This window comes from Mastomys coucha, unplaced genomic scaffold (genome assembly GCF_008632895.1).
Source record: "Mastomys coucha isolate ucsf_1 unplaced genomic scaffold, UCSF_Mcou_1 pScaffold8, whole genome shotgun sequence".
Taxonomy (NCBI): domain Eukaryota; kingdom Metazoa; phylum Chordata; class Mammalia; order Rodentia; family Muridae; genus Mastomys; species Mastomys coucha.
The window spans coordinates 37,440,184-37,452,107 of record NW_022196914.1 but is presented as its reverse complement, the minus strand read 5'-3'; the positions used below and the strand labels follow the sequence as shown (position 1 = coordinate 37,452,107).

The window sequence follows — 11,924 nt, the reverse complement described above, 5'->3', positions numbered from 1 at the left end:
AAAAAAAACTGGTGTAATGTACAAGTATATATACCTGAAACTTATCAGTGAAGAATTTGACTTGGAGATAGAAGCGTGCTTCTTCCAGAATTCTCCAAAGGAATCTAGCAATCAAAAAAAGAACAGCTGATTATTCTATACCCAACAATGTTACTCCGAGCATACGTCAATTAACCGCACACTTCACACAGCCCGCATCTGTTCCTTTTAGAATCGGTCCCTTTCCCCCACTTTTGCTAGTCCAAAAGCAAAGAACAGTCAAGCTTTTCCGTATCTGGAACCTGAAACTTATTAGGCCCGCTCTTCACTCCATATGAGCACAATCCTTACAGGACGGCAAAAAGAGGAAATACGATGAGGCGGGCTTCACGACAAGGGTTCTGGAGCGCAACCGAAATCCAAACCACTATCCAGACCACACCTGAAGTGACCTAGCCTAAGGTCCCACAGGGCACAGCCCCATCCAATTTAAGTGACAGAATCACTGCCACCTCATCACCGCCAAGTTCACTATGTCAGGGAACATGCAGCCCCGCACAAAAGGAAGACGACCCTTAACATCACGATCATGCTCAACATTTTCTCCCCCTAAATACCATTTCAACTACCTTTAGATTTTAACTTCTGCCAAAACCGAAAGCAATCAGAACTCACCTGGGCATATGGGGCTGCCACTAAGTACAAGTCTGGACAACGCGTGCGCACTCCCCCAGGCATCGCTTGAGTGAGAGGAATTGGCAGAGCTATCATTAGCTCGGAATTTGATTAAAACGGTCTTTACATGGGAGAAGAGCGCGATTCCCTTTTGCGCATGCGCCTGCTCTTGGCCTGATGGGAGTTGTAGTTTATAGGTGCCACTCAGTATTTGTAACCCAAACTACTAGTTTTAGAGTCCGGCCCCTGCTCATAACTGGAGAGCAGGCCACAGGAGACCGTGTCAGCAGCCGCTTCTGAACGCCCATGCCCGCAATGCTGTTGGTGTTGCTGGTCGCTGCGTTAGCGCTTGCAACGCCGGCCCCCGGAACACAGATGAAAAGACGGCAAATGGACCAGGCGCCAAACGTGGTGCTGGTCGCCAGTGACTCCTTCGTAAGTACTCAGAGGACTGGGAGCAGACACCGCCCACAGCCTGTGGAGAAACGTCACAGGGAACAGGACTCTGGGGTTGAGAGGTCCCGCATGCACACCCCTACAAAGACGCATGTGCATACTAGTAAAGTAGTAGTTAAGAAGCCAGTCTCTTAACTCTTGCGCTCTATCAATCTTTCTGCCTCTACCACACCAGTAGAGATTACACTCGCTCACCATGGACACAAATGAAGCATTTTGCCATTATTAATATTTAGCCATTATCCAGGTTCAATTCAGTTTTGAAGGAAAAGGCATTGTGCACTTCCATAAAACTGTATTCGTTTTCCAGAGTCAAATGTCAGTTGCCTACATTTGCAAAAATTAATGCTTGGTTGAGAAATGAAGGAAATTTAACTTTATTCTCTAGACCAGCAATTCTCAACCTGTAGGTCTCGATCCCTTGTGAGGAGTCGAGTGACCTTTTTGCAGGAGTCACCTAAGACCATTGGAAATATCAGATATTTACATTACAACTCATACCTAGCAAAATTACAGTTCTGAAGCAACGAAAATAATGTTATGATTGTGGAGTCACCATAACATGAGGAACTGTGTTAAACTGTTGAGCATAGAAAGATTGAGAACCACTAGTCTAGACATTTTATAATTGTGTTAGCACTGATTTAAAGAAGTTATATGTGTATGCATAATCTTAAATTTGAATTAAATTCATATGGAAAGTGAAAGGACCTCGAATTGGGAGAAAAAAAACACGAGAAAGAAGACTGATTTAAAAACTTTTAATTTCAAAACTTATGGCAAAGCTACAATAACCACAATCGTACTTTACAGGCAGAACGATAAATATTGAGACCAGTAGAAGAGATTTAAGAGTCCAGAAATAGTCTTATAAACAAGTAGTTCTGGAAAAGTAAATATACACATGGAAAGGAACAAAACTGGGTCCTGCCTTCCACCATATGTAAAAAATAACTTAAAGTGAATCAATGATTTATATCTAAAGGATATAAAACTCCTTCAAGACAATGGAAGGGTAAATTTTCATATCATGGATTTGGCAATTTAAAATGAGCGAAGGATTTGAAAAGACATTCCCACATAGAATATTTACAGATGGCCAATAAGCCCATAATAAGAAGCTTAGATTCGTTAATCATTAGGGAAATGCAGATCAAACCAGTTGATCCCCATAAGGATAGCCAGAATGAAAAGGCATAAAAATAGGAGAAGGCTATGTGAGAAGATATGGGGAGAGCCAAGGGAGGGGAAGGAAGCAATGTGCAAGTAAATATGATCAAAGTATGAACCTGTTGCGATTAGCCTGTTGTTTTTTACAGTTAATATTTAAGTCCTTCAGTACACACACACACACACACACACCATAAACAATAACCAGAGTTAGTGAGAATATGGAGGAATTAGAAAGCTCATACACTGCTGTTGAGATGCTTTGTAAAGTGGTGCAGCCACCTTGGAAAACCATTTGACAGTTTTTACAGTGACTAACTATAGTGTTCAGTTCTATTCCTAGGTGTGTATATTTGTGTTTGTGTCCAAGAGAAATGAAAACATGGTCCACACCAAAGCTTCTATGTGACGTTATTATGCTAGAAAATGAGAAGCAAAAGCAACCTAAATAGCCATGTACTGGTAAATGTGTAAATGGCATTTGGTACTATTATCCAGCAACCAAAAAAGAAATCTAAAACCCATGCTTGTTACAATGTGGCTGGACCTAGAAAACTGTGTCCTCAAAAGAAATGACGACAGACTATATTTTATATGAGTCCATTTATATGAAATGTCCAAAGAAAGCAGCTATGTAGAGACAGACAGCATGTTAGTGTTTGCCTCAGTTTTAAATGAGCCCTGGGTGAAGGCTAAGGGTGCTTCTGGGAATGATATAAGTGTTCTAAATGACTTTCTGGACACACTAAAAACCTTTGAGTTGCACATTTTAAATGTGTAAGTTGTCAATAAATTCTATCTGGATAAAAAGCTCTTCTGCCTGGGCCTTAAAGGACATGGGCACCCCCTGCGCCCCTGCTTCCACACACAATGCACCTCCCCACTGTTGCAGCCACACTGGTTTTCATTTGATGAGGTTTTAAAAGTAAATAGCAGGACAGGAATGTATACTGTGGAATCTCCCAAAATATAACGAGGCGTGGTAAATAAGTCTAAAAGCACAATGTACTAAGGCATTGCCATAGCAGATAAGTCATTTTATGACTCCTGTTGCCTGATACATAAACACACAAGTCAAGTATTTAATGTTTATTAATATAATTTTAAAATTATTTGTTTATCCTCCAAAAGAACTTTCCAAGAAGTTTTTTAACTTTATTTTTGTAAATGGATTAGAGCATAACACTTTCATTTTTATTTGAGCACTGGATCCTTAATAACATACCTCTGTGGTTGCCTTTTATTCTTTTTTGAGATTTTGAGCAAACATGCTGAAGTCTTTTGGGTTGTGAATTTTATGTTTAAAATTAAAGGAAATAATTTTTTGTAGCATAATCAGCAGTGGTTGAATTTCTTTATTTCAGGATGGAAGACTAACGTTTCAACCAGGAAGTCAGGTAGTAAAACTTCCCTTCATTAACTTCATGAGAGCACATGGTACCACCTTCCTAAATGCCTACACTAATTCTCCCATCTGTTGTCCATCACGTGCAGGTATGAGTGTGCCTTTAATGTGCCTAATGTTAATGGAAAGAGTCAGACCCCTAAAAGTACATTCATGTTCAAAAGATTATGTGCAAAAACCTATCATAAAGTCATGCTTCATACCTAATAAAAACACCTTGGTGTAACCGGTGTGTTGAATGTTGGGCTCGTTTGAATTTCTAACTTGTTTTTCTGAAGAAAGGCTTTCTCTTGCCTGGGATGCTGTCTAGTTCCATTTCTCTTTTTCACTAAACTATCAAAGCAGATGGACAGGCACTCATAAGTCAGAGAGCTTTCCAAGAAAGAGACTCTTTCAGCGAGAGTTTCAGAAGGACTGGAATATGCTACCACTCGGGGGCAGAGACAGGAAGGTTCCTGGGGCTTGTGACTGGCCAGCCAAGCTAAACTGCAAGGTTCAGTGAGAGGGAGGAAGGATGAAAGGAGGGAGAGAGGGAGGAAGGGAGCTAGGGAGGGATACCTTTTCTCAGAAGGTATTTAGGAAGACACTCTGGGCATGCACATGCACACACGCAGAAAAGAAGGCCTATCCAGCCCACTGTGCCTGCACCCAGGAGAAGAAAGGAAAAGAAGCGTTTATTAAATGTCTAGAAAATGAAAATGAAAAGGGAATGCATAGCATCCGTTCTTCTTAGAAAAACCTAGCAAAAAAGATAATTACTAGGAAAGCCCTTGAGGATACGGGGAATCAAGGTCTGTAATTGTCAGTGCACTAACTTATGGTTTAAAAAATTAGAAAAAAAATACTTACAGATAGCTTTTATGACTAAAAAAAATGCTAATGTTGTTCAAACCCTATATATAATCCAGTCATAAATACAGCAAATACTTTAATCAACTTAACCTCTAGGCCTTGGTGGGTCCATATGAAGAATAGATATACTAACCCCTTCTAGGGTTTTCCCTCCAATAAAGTGAAGTGGCAATGAGGAATGTCTGTGAACTGCCACAACTGGTTGCATTTCTTATTCCAGATCACAGACTCTAAAACAGCCAGCCACACTCTCCGAGAAATTCCTTTTAAACTTGAATTGTTAAATTTTATCCTTACATTTTTAAATTTTTATTCTTTTTCAATTCTTTACCTTCATTTATTTTATTTTTATTCTTTTATTTCCTTTTTTTAACCCCCCCACCCAGCAATGTGGAGTGGCCTCTTCACTCACTTAACAGAATCGTGGAATAATTTTAAAGGTCTGGATCCAAATTATACAACATGGATGGACGTCATGGAGAAGCATGGCTATCAGACACAGAAATTTGGAAAATTGGACTATACTTCCGGACATCATTCCATTAGGTAAAAATTTACTCCACGCTATCCTCTGTTGCACATTCATGGGCTCTTTTTTACCATTTACTTTACCACAAGGCTGAAATTAAATCTCTTAATCTCTCAATTATGCCAATTTGACTACAACTTAAGTTTCTTTAATCTACTTAAAATATTAACATTGCTAATATTCTGCTGGATTTTTCTTTTGTAAAACATTAACATCTGTAATTACTGGATTTTAGCAGCCAAGCACTGGTAGTAGATGCCTTTAGTCCCAGCACTCTGTGAGTTCCAGGACACCCAAGGCGACACAGAGGAAATCCTGTCTTCAAACCAAAAAAAATGTATAAATAATGGATTTTAGTATTTATAAGACAGTTTATCCCATGAATTATTTTGTGACTTTCTGTTACATCATACAGTGTTTTCCCCATTTTTCATACTCTTGCTATTCACCTTTGAGAGTTCTCTAGAATTTAAAGCCGCTCTAACTTTTCTCTCATTTCAGTAAACCTTCAAAAGTCAGGCAGTCATCTTAGCTGGCGGTTTAGCTCAATGGTAGAGAACATACTTGGCATGCAGAGGCTATGGACTCTATCTACCACACTGCAAAATCAAATGAGCAGCTAAGAGTTGTGGTTAAGAGTGAAGATCTAGACCCAGATTCCCTAATTTGAATTTTGGTTTCTCTACTTACTACTAAGCCCGTGGTCATGTAATCTTGAGCACACCTAAGCTCTTTGAACTTTAGCTAATGTGACAACTAAAGTAGATAATTCATGCAGGTGTGCATACCTAAAACTTACCTTAAAGCATCTGCCTCCCCACATGATTGGCCCCGGCTGGTGCTGGGGGACTTGGGTGTTAGGAGTGCTTTCCCACCATGCTGTAAGTGATAAGAGAGGCCTGGAGTCCTTGTCTAGTGTGGTTTGTGCTGAACACTCAGCTTTCTTTCAGAGACTAGAGTTTTTGTATGGGCTAGGTCCAAGGTGCCCATATGATTAGCCCTCAGAGTGCTGATTCTCCAATTCTATCCTGGATAATACTGCACATGCATTGACTAGAGGCAGCGCTTCACACCTGTAGTCACACTTGTGCAGTAAAAGAACCTAGCATATCCCGAGCACTCCGCTTGCACATGTGTGCCTATCCGTTGGCCTTCACCCTAAGTACCTCTCCTTGTGCTAATTTTGCTTTGTGCACTTTGATGTAAAAACATCTTCCACATCCTAGAGTTCCTCCTACAAACATGGGTCTGGGTTCTCTAACACTTGGGACTCCCCCTGCTTCTCCCCCCACCCCCACCCCCCAAAAAAAAACACAGTTAAGACTTTGGGCCTCTCTTGTGATAACTGAAAGTGACTGTAATAGTAGCACTGAGGGATAATAAGTAAGAGAACTGAAAACTAAATGCCATACAGACAGCAGTCAGGGTGAAGAACTGAACAGCTTTCCACCCAGGCTTCACTAGCATGGCTGGGCTCTGGGATCTGGAAATAGATCCTGTCTGCAAATGTTAACTCCTTACTGGTCACAAGGTGACAAACTCTGGACTCGGGTTTGTGCTAAATGTGGTGACTTCTGCTCTTATTAGAAGAAGGGGAACGGCACAGATGCACAGGGGTGACAGTTAAAGTTAGAAGCAGAGATTGTGATAACACAGGGGCAAGTCAGAGAAAATGACGGAGTTTCCCGGAGTGACCACACCAGGAGGAGACAGTGAGCAGTCTTCCAGAGAGCCTTGAGGAGGAGCACAGCTCTGCTGATACCTTAACTTCTTACCCTCTAGTCGGGCTTCTGCCCTTTAGAGGGGCGGAAGAGCACACTGTGTTTAAAATGACTCATTTCGTGGGAACTTAGAAGCACATCCTAAGGAGCCAATGCTGTGAGTTTGCAGTTAGACCAATAACTAAAATAATCTGAGTATTAATACTAGAATAATTTATTGATTTTGCTGTTCTTTCTAATATTGAATTTCTCTCCTTTTCTGTTTTTAAAATCTAAACTACATTCAGAAGTCACCTCTACAGCCCTAGTCTCCACTCCATCTTTCATCACTGAGTATTGTCAGTTCTGCTACAAAGCACCCCGGCTTATTCACTTCCTGACCCTAGCAGGCCCCTGTCATTCTTAGCTAAGTTATTAGAATGGCCTCTAACTGAACTCTTTTCTAAGACAGCAACAGTGATCTTCTTTAAATATACACCTAATTAATCACATGACTTTCCTGCTTTGAATCTATGAGTTAATTTACTCTAATTTCACTAGACTCTCATATCCACAGCATAGTGTATAAGGCTTTCCTGCTTACAGTCTGACTTCATATCATGCTGTCTCCTACAGTATCCGCCTACTATAATTAAAATGTCCTTAATGTGCTTTTCACTGGGAACTGCTGTACAAAGTGGGCCTTCTGGGAGAGCCCTATGTTCTGCTTTGCTTTGAGATTGCAGCAGAATGAGAAGAGGAGGCAGCAACACAGTGTAGGGAGCAGTGTTAGACTCTCTGCTCAGATTCTGCTCACCTTGAGCAAGTTACTTCTCTTAAGTTTCAGAGCTCCTGTATATAAATTGGAATCAAATGCTTACTCACTGAACACTTGAGTTTTATCTGGATCGACATAAAAGATGCTGTAACAGGAATAAATGAAATAAAGTGTGTGGCAGTGCCTGGCATAGAATAAGCATCCATTCTGGGGATAGATTAAAGTGATTCAGGATCCAGTCAATAAGCCTTACAACTTAGTCTTTGGGTAACTTCTGCTTTTCTAAAGTGGTTTACATTTCTATTATCTCATGGAACCATACAAATTTCTCATGAAAATTATGCATCTTTATTTTTAAAGAGAAAACATGCTTATGGTGGTTTGAGTGAGGACTGACCCCCATAGACTCATATATTTAAGTATGTGGTCTCCAGTTGGTAGAGCTATTTCTATTTGGGAATGATTGAGAAGTGGGGACCTTTTTGGACAAAGTGTATCACTGGGGGCACACGACTCCCAGCTTTCTGCTTGTGGACTGAGTTGTGAGCCCTTAGCTACTGTTCCAGCACCTTGCCTGTCTGCCTACTGCCACAATGCTCCTGCCATGATAGTCATAACCCACTGAAATAGTAAGCCCAAATGAATGCTTTCTTTTATAATGGCTTTGGCCATGGTGTCTTATCACAGCAATAAAAAAGTAACTGAAACAGAAACTGGAGTCAGGGAATAGGCTGCTAATGGAGATAGGTCTGACCACATTGCTTTTGGGATAAATGTGGAAGGCTGTGGGACTTTGGATTAGGAAACCCATTGAATGCTATAAATGGGACTTAGTGGGACATGCTAGTAGGAACTTGGCAGAAAGTAGTGCTGAAAGAAGTGTGGACTTGCAGACAGCCCAAATTTCAGGGGAGAACAATCTTAGAAACAGGGCTAGAGACAATTCTTGTGCTATTTCAGCAATAACATGGCTGCTTTCTGCCCTTGTTCCCAAAATGTGCATGAGGCCAAACTAACACATAATGGATTTATTTTCTTGATTTAATGTTGGCTCTGTGATTGTTATCTTTTATTCAGGTCTACATTAAAAAAGAGTGAACAACGCAAAAGGAGATACAAAATGTAAGTTAGAAGAGTAAAAGACTACCAGGATATTTAATATTAAGCCAAAGCAGATACTGAAAGAGATAAAGAGAGACCTGAAACAAAATGGAGAAAGAGTGTCTCAGGCAATACCCCACCCCAGGAATCCTGCAGCTTGAGGAAAAAGAAGGGATTTCCTCCTAAGAAGCACATACTAAGGAAAACTTACACAATTTAGTTCAGGTAGTGGGCCGAGTTCCCAACCAGGCAAGCACACAACATGGTGGCATTGGGTTCCGTGCTTCTAGCTCTAGAGTCCTGAGGATCCAGGAGGAAAAGGTGGTGGACTCTTACTCAGAGATTAAAGCTGAAGCCAGATGTAAGGGAGGGCATTCCTTGCATGGAGTCCAGGAGAGGCTGTAGTGTAAAGCTGTAAAAGTGAAACCTAGATTGTATTGGAGACCCAACAGCCATGGGAAGTCTGCCAGGGAGAGCTGCATATAGGGAGGGGAACAAGACTCATCCAGAGAAGTGCAGTCATCAAGGCTGAAGGTGTGAGGTGACCTAAGCCCTTTGACTTCAGATGTGGAGCTACAGGATTTAAAGTTCACCCTGCTAAGTTTTGGTCTTGCCTGGGTCCAGTATTTCCTCCCTGTGCCACACTCCTCCCTTTGGAATGGTACTGTATATTCTGTACCACTATATACTAAAGTATATAAGTTGATTGTGACAGGATGTTACAGTTAAGAGATTTCCATGAGTCTCACAAGAGACTTTGACCTTTTAAACACTGTTGATATTATGATAGATTATAAAGACTTTTTAAAGTTGGACTAAATATATCTTGCTTTATGATATGACCACAGGGTCTGGAGACCAGGGAGTGGAATGTAGTAGATTGAATGAAAATTACCCTCCATAAGCTCATATATTTTAAAACTCAGTACCTTTTGGTAGAACTATATGAGAAGGTTATTAAGAGGTCTGGCTTGGGAGGTAGCGTGTCACTAGTGGTGGACTTTGAGGTTTCAAAAGCCCACACACCATTCCCAGTTAGCTCTCTCTCTTTCTCTCAGCCTACTGCTTGTGAATTAAGATGTAAGCCCTCAGCTACTGCTCCAGCATCATGCCTGTCTCCCTCCTGCTGTGCTCCCTGCCATAAGCAGGGTCATAAGCCCCTGAAATTTTAAGCCCCAAATAAATACTTGTTAGTTTGATAATGGTATTTTACCTCAGCAATAGAAAAATAACTATGACACTGTTCTTATTTATGGAATGACATTAAATGTGTCTATAAAATGTCTACATTGTATAATACACAAATCCTGGTTTGTCTATATATTAGTTACTTATCTCCTTTGTTGTGATAAAATGCCTACAAGAGCAGCTTGAGGAAGGCAGGGTTTGCTGTGACTGACAAGTCTAAAGTACCACTAGTTGGTACCAGGGAAGTCAAGGCAACAGGAGCTCCTAACACTAAAGCTTCAGTCAAAAATTGAAGAGAGCTTATACTGGCTGGTTTTGTGTGCCAACTTGACACAGGCTGGAGTTATCACAGAGAAGGGAGCTTCAGTTGGGGAAGTGCCTCCATGAGATCCAGCTGTGGGGTATTTTCTCAATTAGTGATCAAGGGAGGAGGGCCCCTTGTGGGTGGTGCCATCCCTAGGCTGGAAGTCTTGGGTTCTATAAGAGAGCAGGCTGAGCAAGCCAGGAGAAGCAAGCCAGTAAGGAACATGATTCCATAGCCTCTGCGTCAGCTCCTGCTTCCTGACCTGCTTGAGTTCCAGTCCTGAATTCCTTTGGTGATGAACAGCAATGTGGAAGTGTAAGCTGGATAAACCCTTTCCTCTCCTACTTGCTTCTTGGTCATGATGTTTGTGCAGGATTAGAAACCCTGACTAAGACAGAGCTGGATGCTGATGCTCAGCTCACTTCCTCCTTTTATTCAGGACAGGTCCCCAGCCCAAGAAATCAAGCTGCCCATAGTTAGCTGATCTTCTACACCTCAGTTAACCCAAACCGGAAAAGTTCCTCTCAACAGTGTCCTGAGACTGCATGGTGCTAGATCCTCTCCAGTTGACTTAACCATCATTGTCTCCTCACACATTTTTCCTGCCAAAAACTTTTGGAATCCTTCTAAATTTTTTCTGAGAATCATGGTAGATATCTACCTACCACACCTTGTAATAGGAGCTCAGGGTGTCTTCCCCCTGCTGTGGCTTGAGACATTGGTATAATGGTGATCAGAGCTCCCCATCCCTTGGGGTATGTTACTCCGTTTCTGCTGTACTGCACTCTCCTCAGCCTGCCAGAGTCACTTTTCCCAGGAGTGAGACCATGCCCTGCTTGTCTTCTGTGCCTGGCTGGTTTCACTTAAGGCCGTGCCCACCAATGGCATTTTTCTATGGCTGAGCAGTCTTCCACTGTGTACCTAACACACTTTCGTTATCCTCTCACTGATGAATGGATGCTTAGGTTGTTTTTATATCTTAGCTATGTAAACAATGTTGCAGTGTGTTAAGGGCTACACATATCTCTTTAACAAACTCACTTCATTTCTTTCAGATATGTATTGCATGTGGCTTTGCAGGATCATACAATGATTATCTTCTTAGATTTTACAGGAACATCCATATTGTTTTCTTTAGAGAGCCATACTAATTTATATTCTCAACAACAATTTCCTCTGCCTTCAGCACTTATCTACCTTATATTTTTAACTGCAGCTGTTCTGCTGTAGTGAAATGATATCTCATACTTTTGATTTTTATGACTTGCTGGCTACTGATACTAAGCATTTTTCATATACTTATTGGCCATTTATGAGCTTCTCTTTAACAAATCTCTGTTTATATCTACTGCCCACCTTCAGTAGTATTACTGGCGCTTCGCTGCTGTTGTGTCAAGCTAAGTTCCTTGTATATTCTGGTTGTTAATTGTGTAGCAAAGAGCCAGCTTGCAAATGCTTTCTCTTATCTGTAGATTGCCCTCATGCTGTTACCGCCTCTGCTCTATAGAATCTTCTTGTCTTGATATAGTCATACTTTTGTTTCCTTTGCTTTTGGCATCATCATATTAAAGAAAAGGAGAGAGCTTAGAGGCTGGAGAGAGACTTCAGTAGTCAAAAATACGTATTGCTTTCCCAGAATACTCAAATTCAAGAATATATATATTCTTTTTTTTTTTACCATGTTACATCTGGGATATTATTATCAGAGTTACATATTCTCTTCCTTGTACCTATGTTAGTTATTTGGGAATCACTATGTAATTTCTGTTCTTTTTTTTTTTTTTTTT

General features: G+C 40.9%; 2 protein-coding genes across 10 annotated transcripts in view; one reads left to right on the top strand and one right to left on the bottom strand.

The window, feature by feature from the left end:
• The window catches only part of Ttc37 (tetratricopeptide repeat domain 37), a 92,696-nt gene extending 91,897 nt beyond the window's left edge, over nucleotides 1-799 (bottom strand). For 3 of the 5 annotated variants that reach the window (XM_031360688.1, XM_031360687.1, XM_031360689.1), the window contains exons 1-2: nucleotides 655-799; nucleotides 35-104 (exon numbers count right to left, since the gene is read on the bottom strand). In XM_031360688.1, coding sequence (XP_031216548.1) covers nucleotides 35-104; nucleotides 655-662 — 78 coding nt within the window. In that variant the 5' untranslated portion in view covers nucleotides 663-799. Of the gene's footprint in view, nucleotides 1-34; nucleotides 105-654 lie in introns of those variants that run through there. The other 2 variants (XM_031360690.1, XM_031360691.1) reach the window with 2 other exon arrangements.
• A 24-nt stretch (nucleotides 800-823) lies between these two features.
• The window catches only part of Arsk (arylsulfatase family member K), a 53,623-nt gene continuing 42,522 nt past the window's right edge, over nucleotides 824-11,924 (top strand). The window contains exons 1-4 of one of the 5 annotated variants that reach the window (XM_031360695.1): nucleotides 824-1,089; nucleotides 3,645-3,774; nucleotides 4,924-5,083; nucleotides 8,622-8,666. In XM_031360695.1, coding sequence (XP_031216555.1) covers nucleotides 961-1,089; nucleotides 3,645-3,774; nucleotides 4,924-5,083; nucleotides 8,622-8,666 — 464 coding nt within the window. In that variant the 5' untranslated portion in view covers nucleotides 824-960. The remainder of the gene's footprint in view (nucleotides 1,090-3,644; nucleotides 3,775-4,923; nucleotides 5,084-8,621; nucleotides 8,667-11,924) is intronic. The other 4 variants (XM_031360692.1, XM_031360696.1, XM_031360697.1 and 1 more) reach the window with 4 other exon arrangements.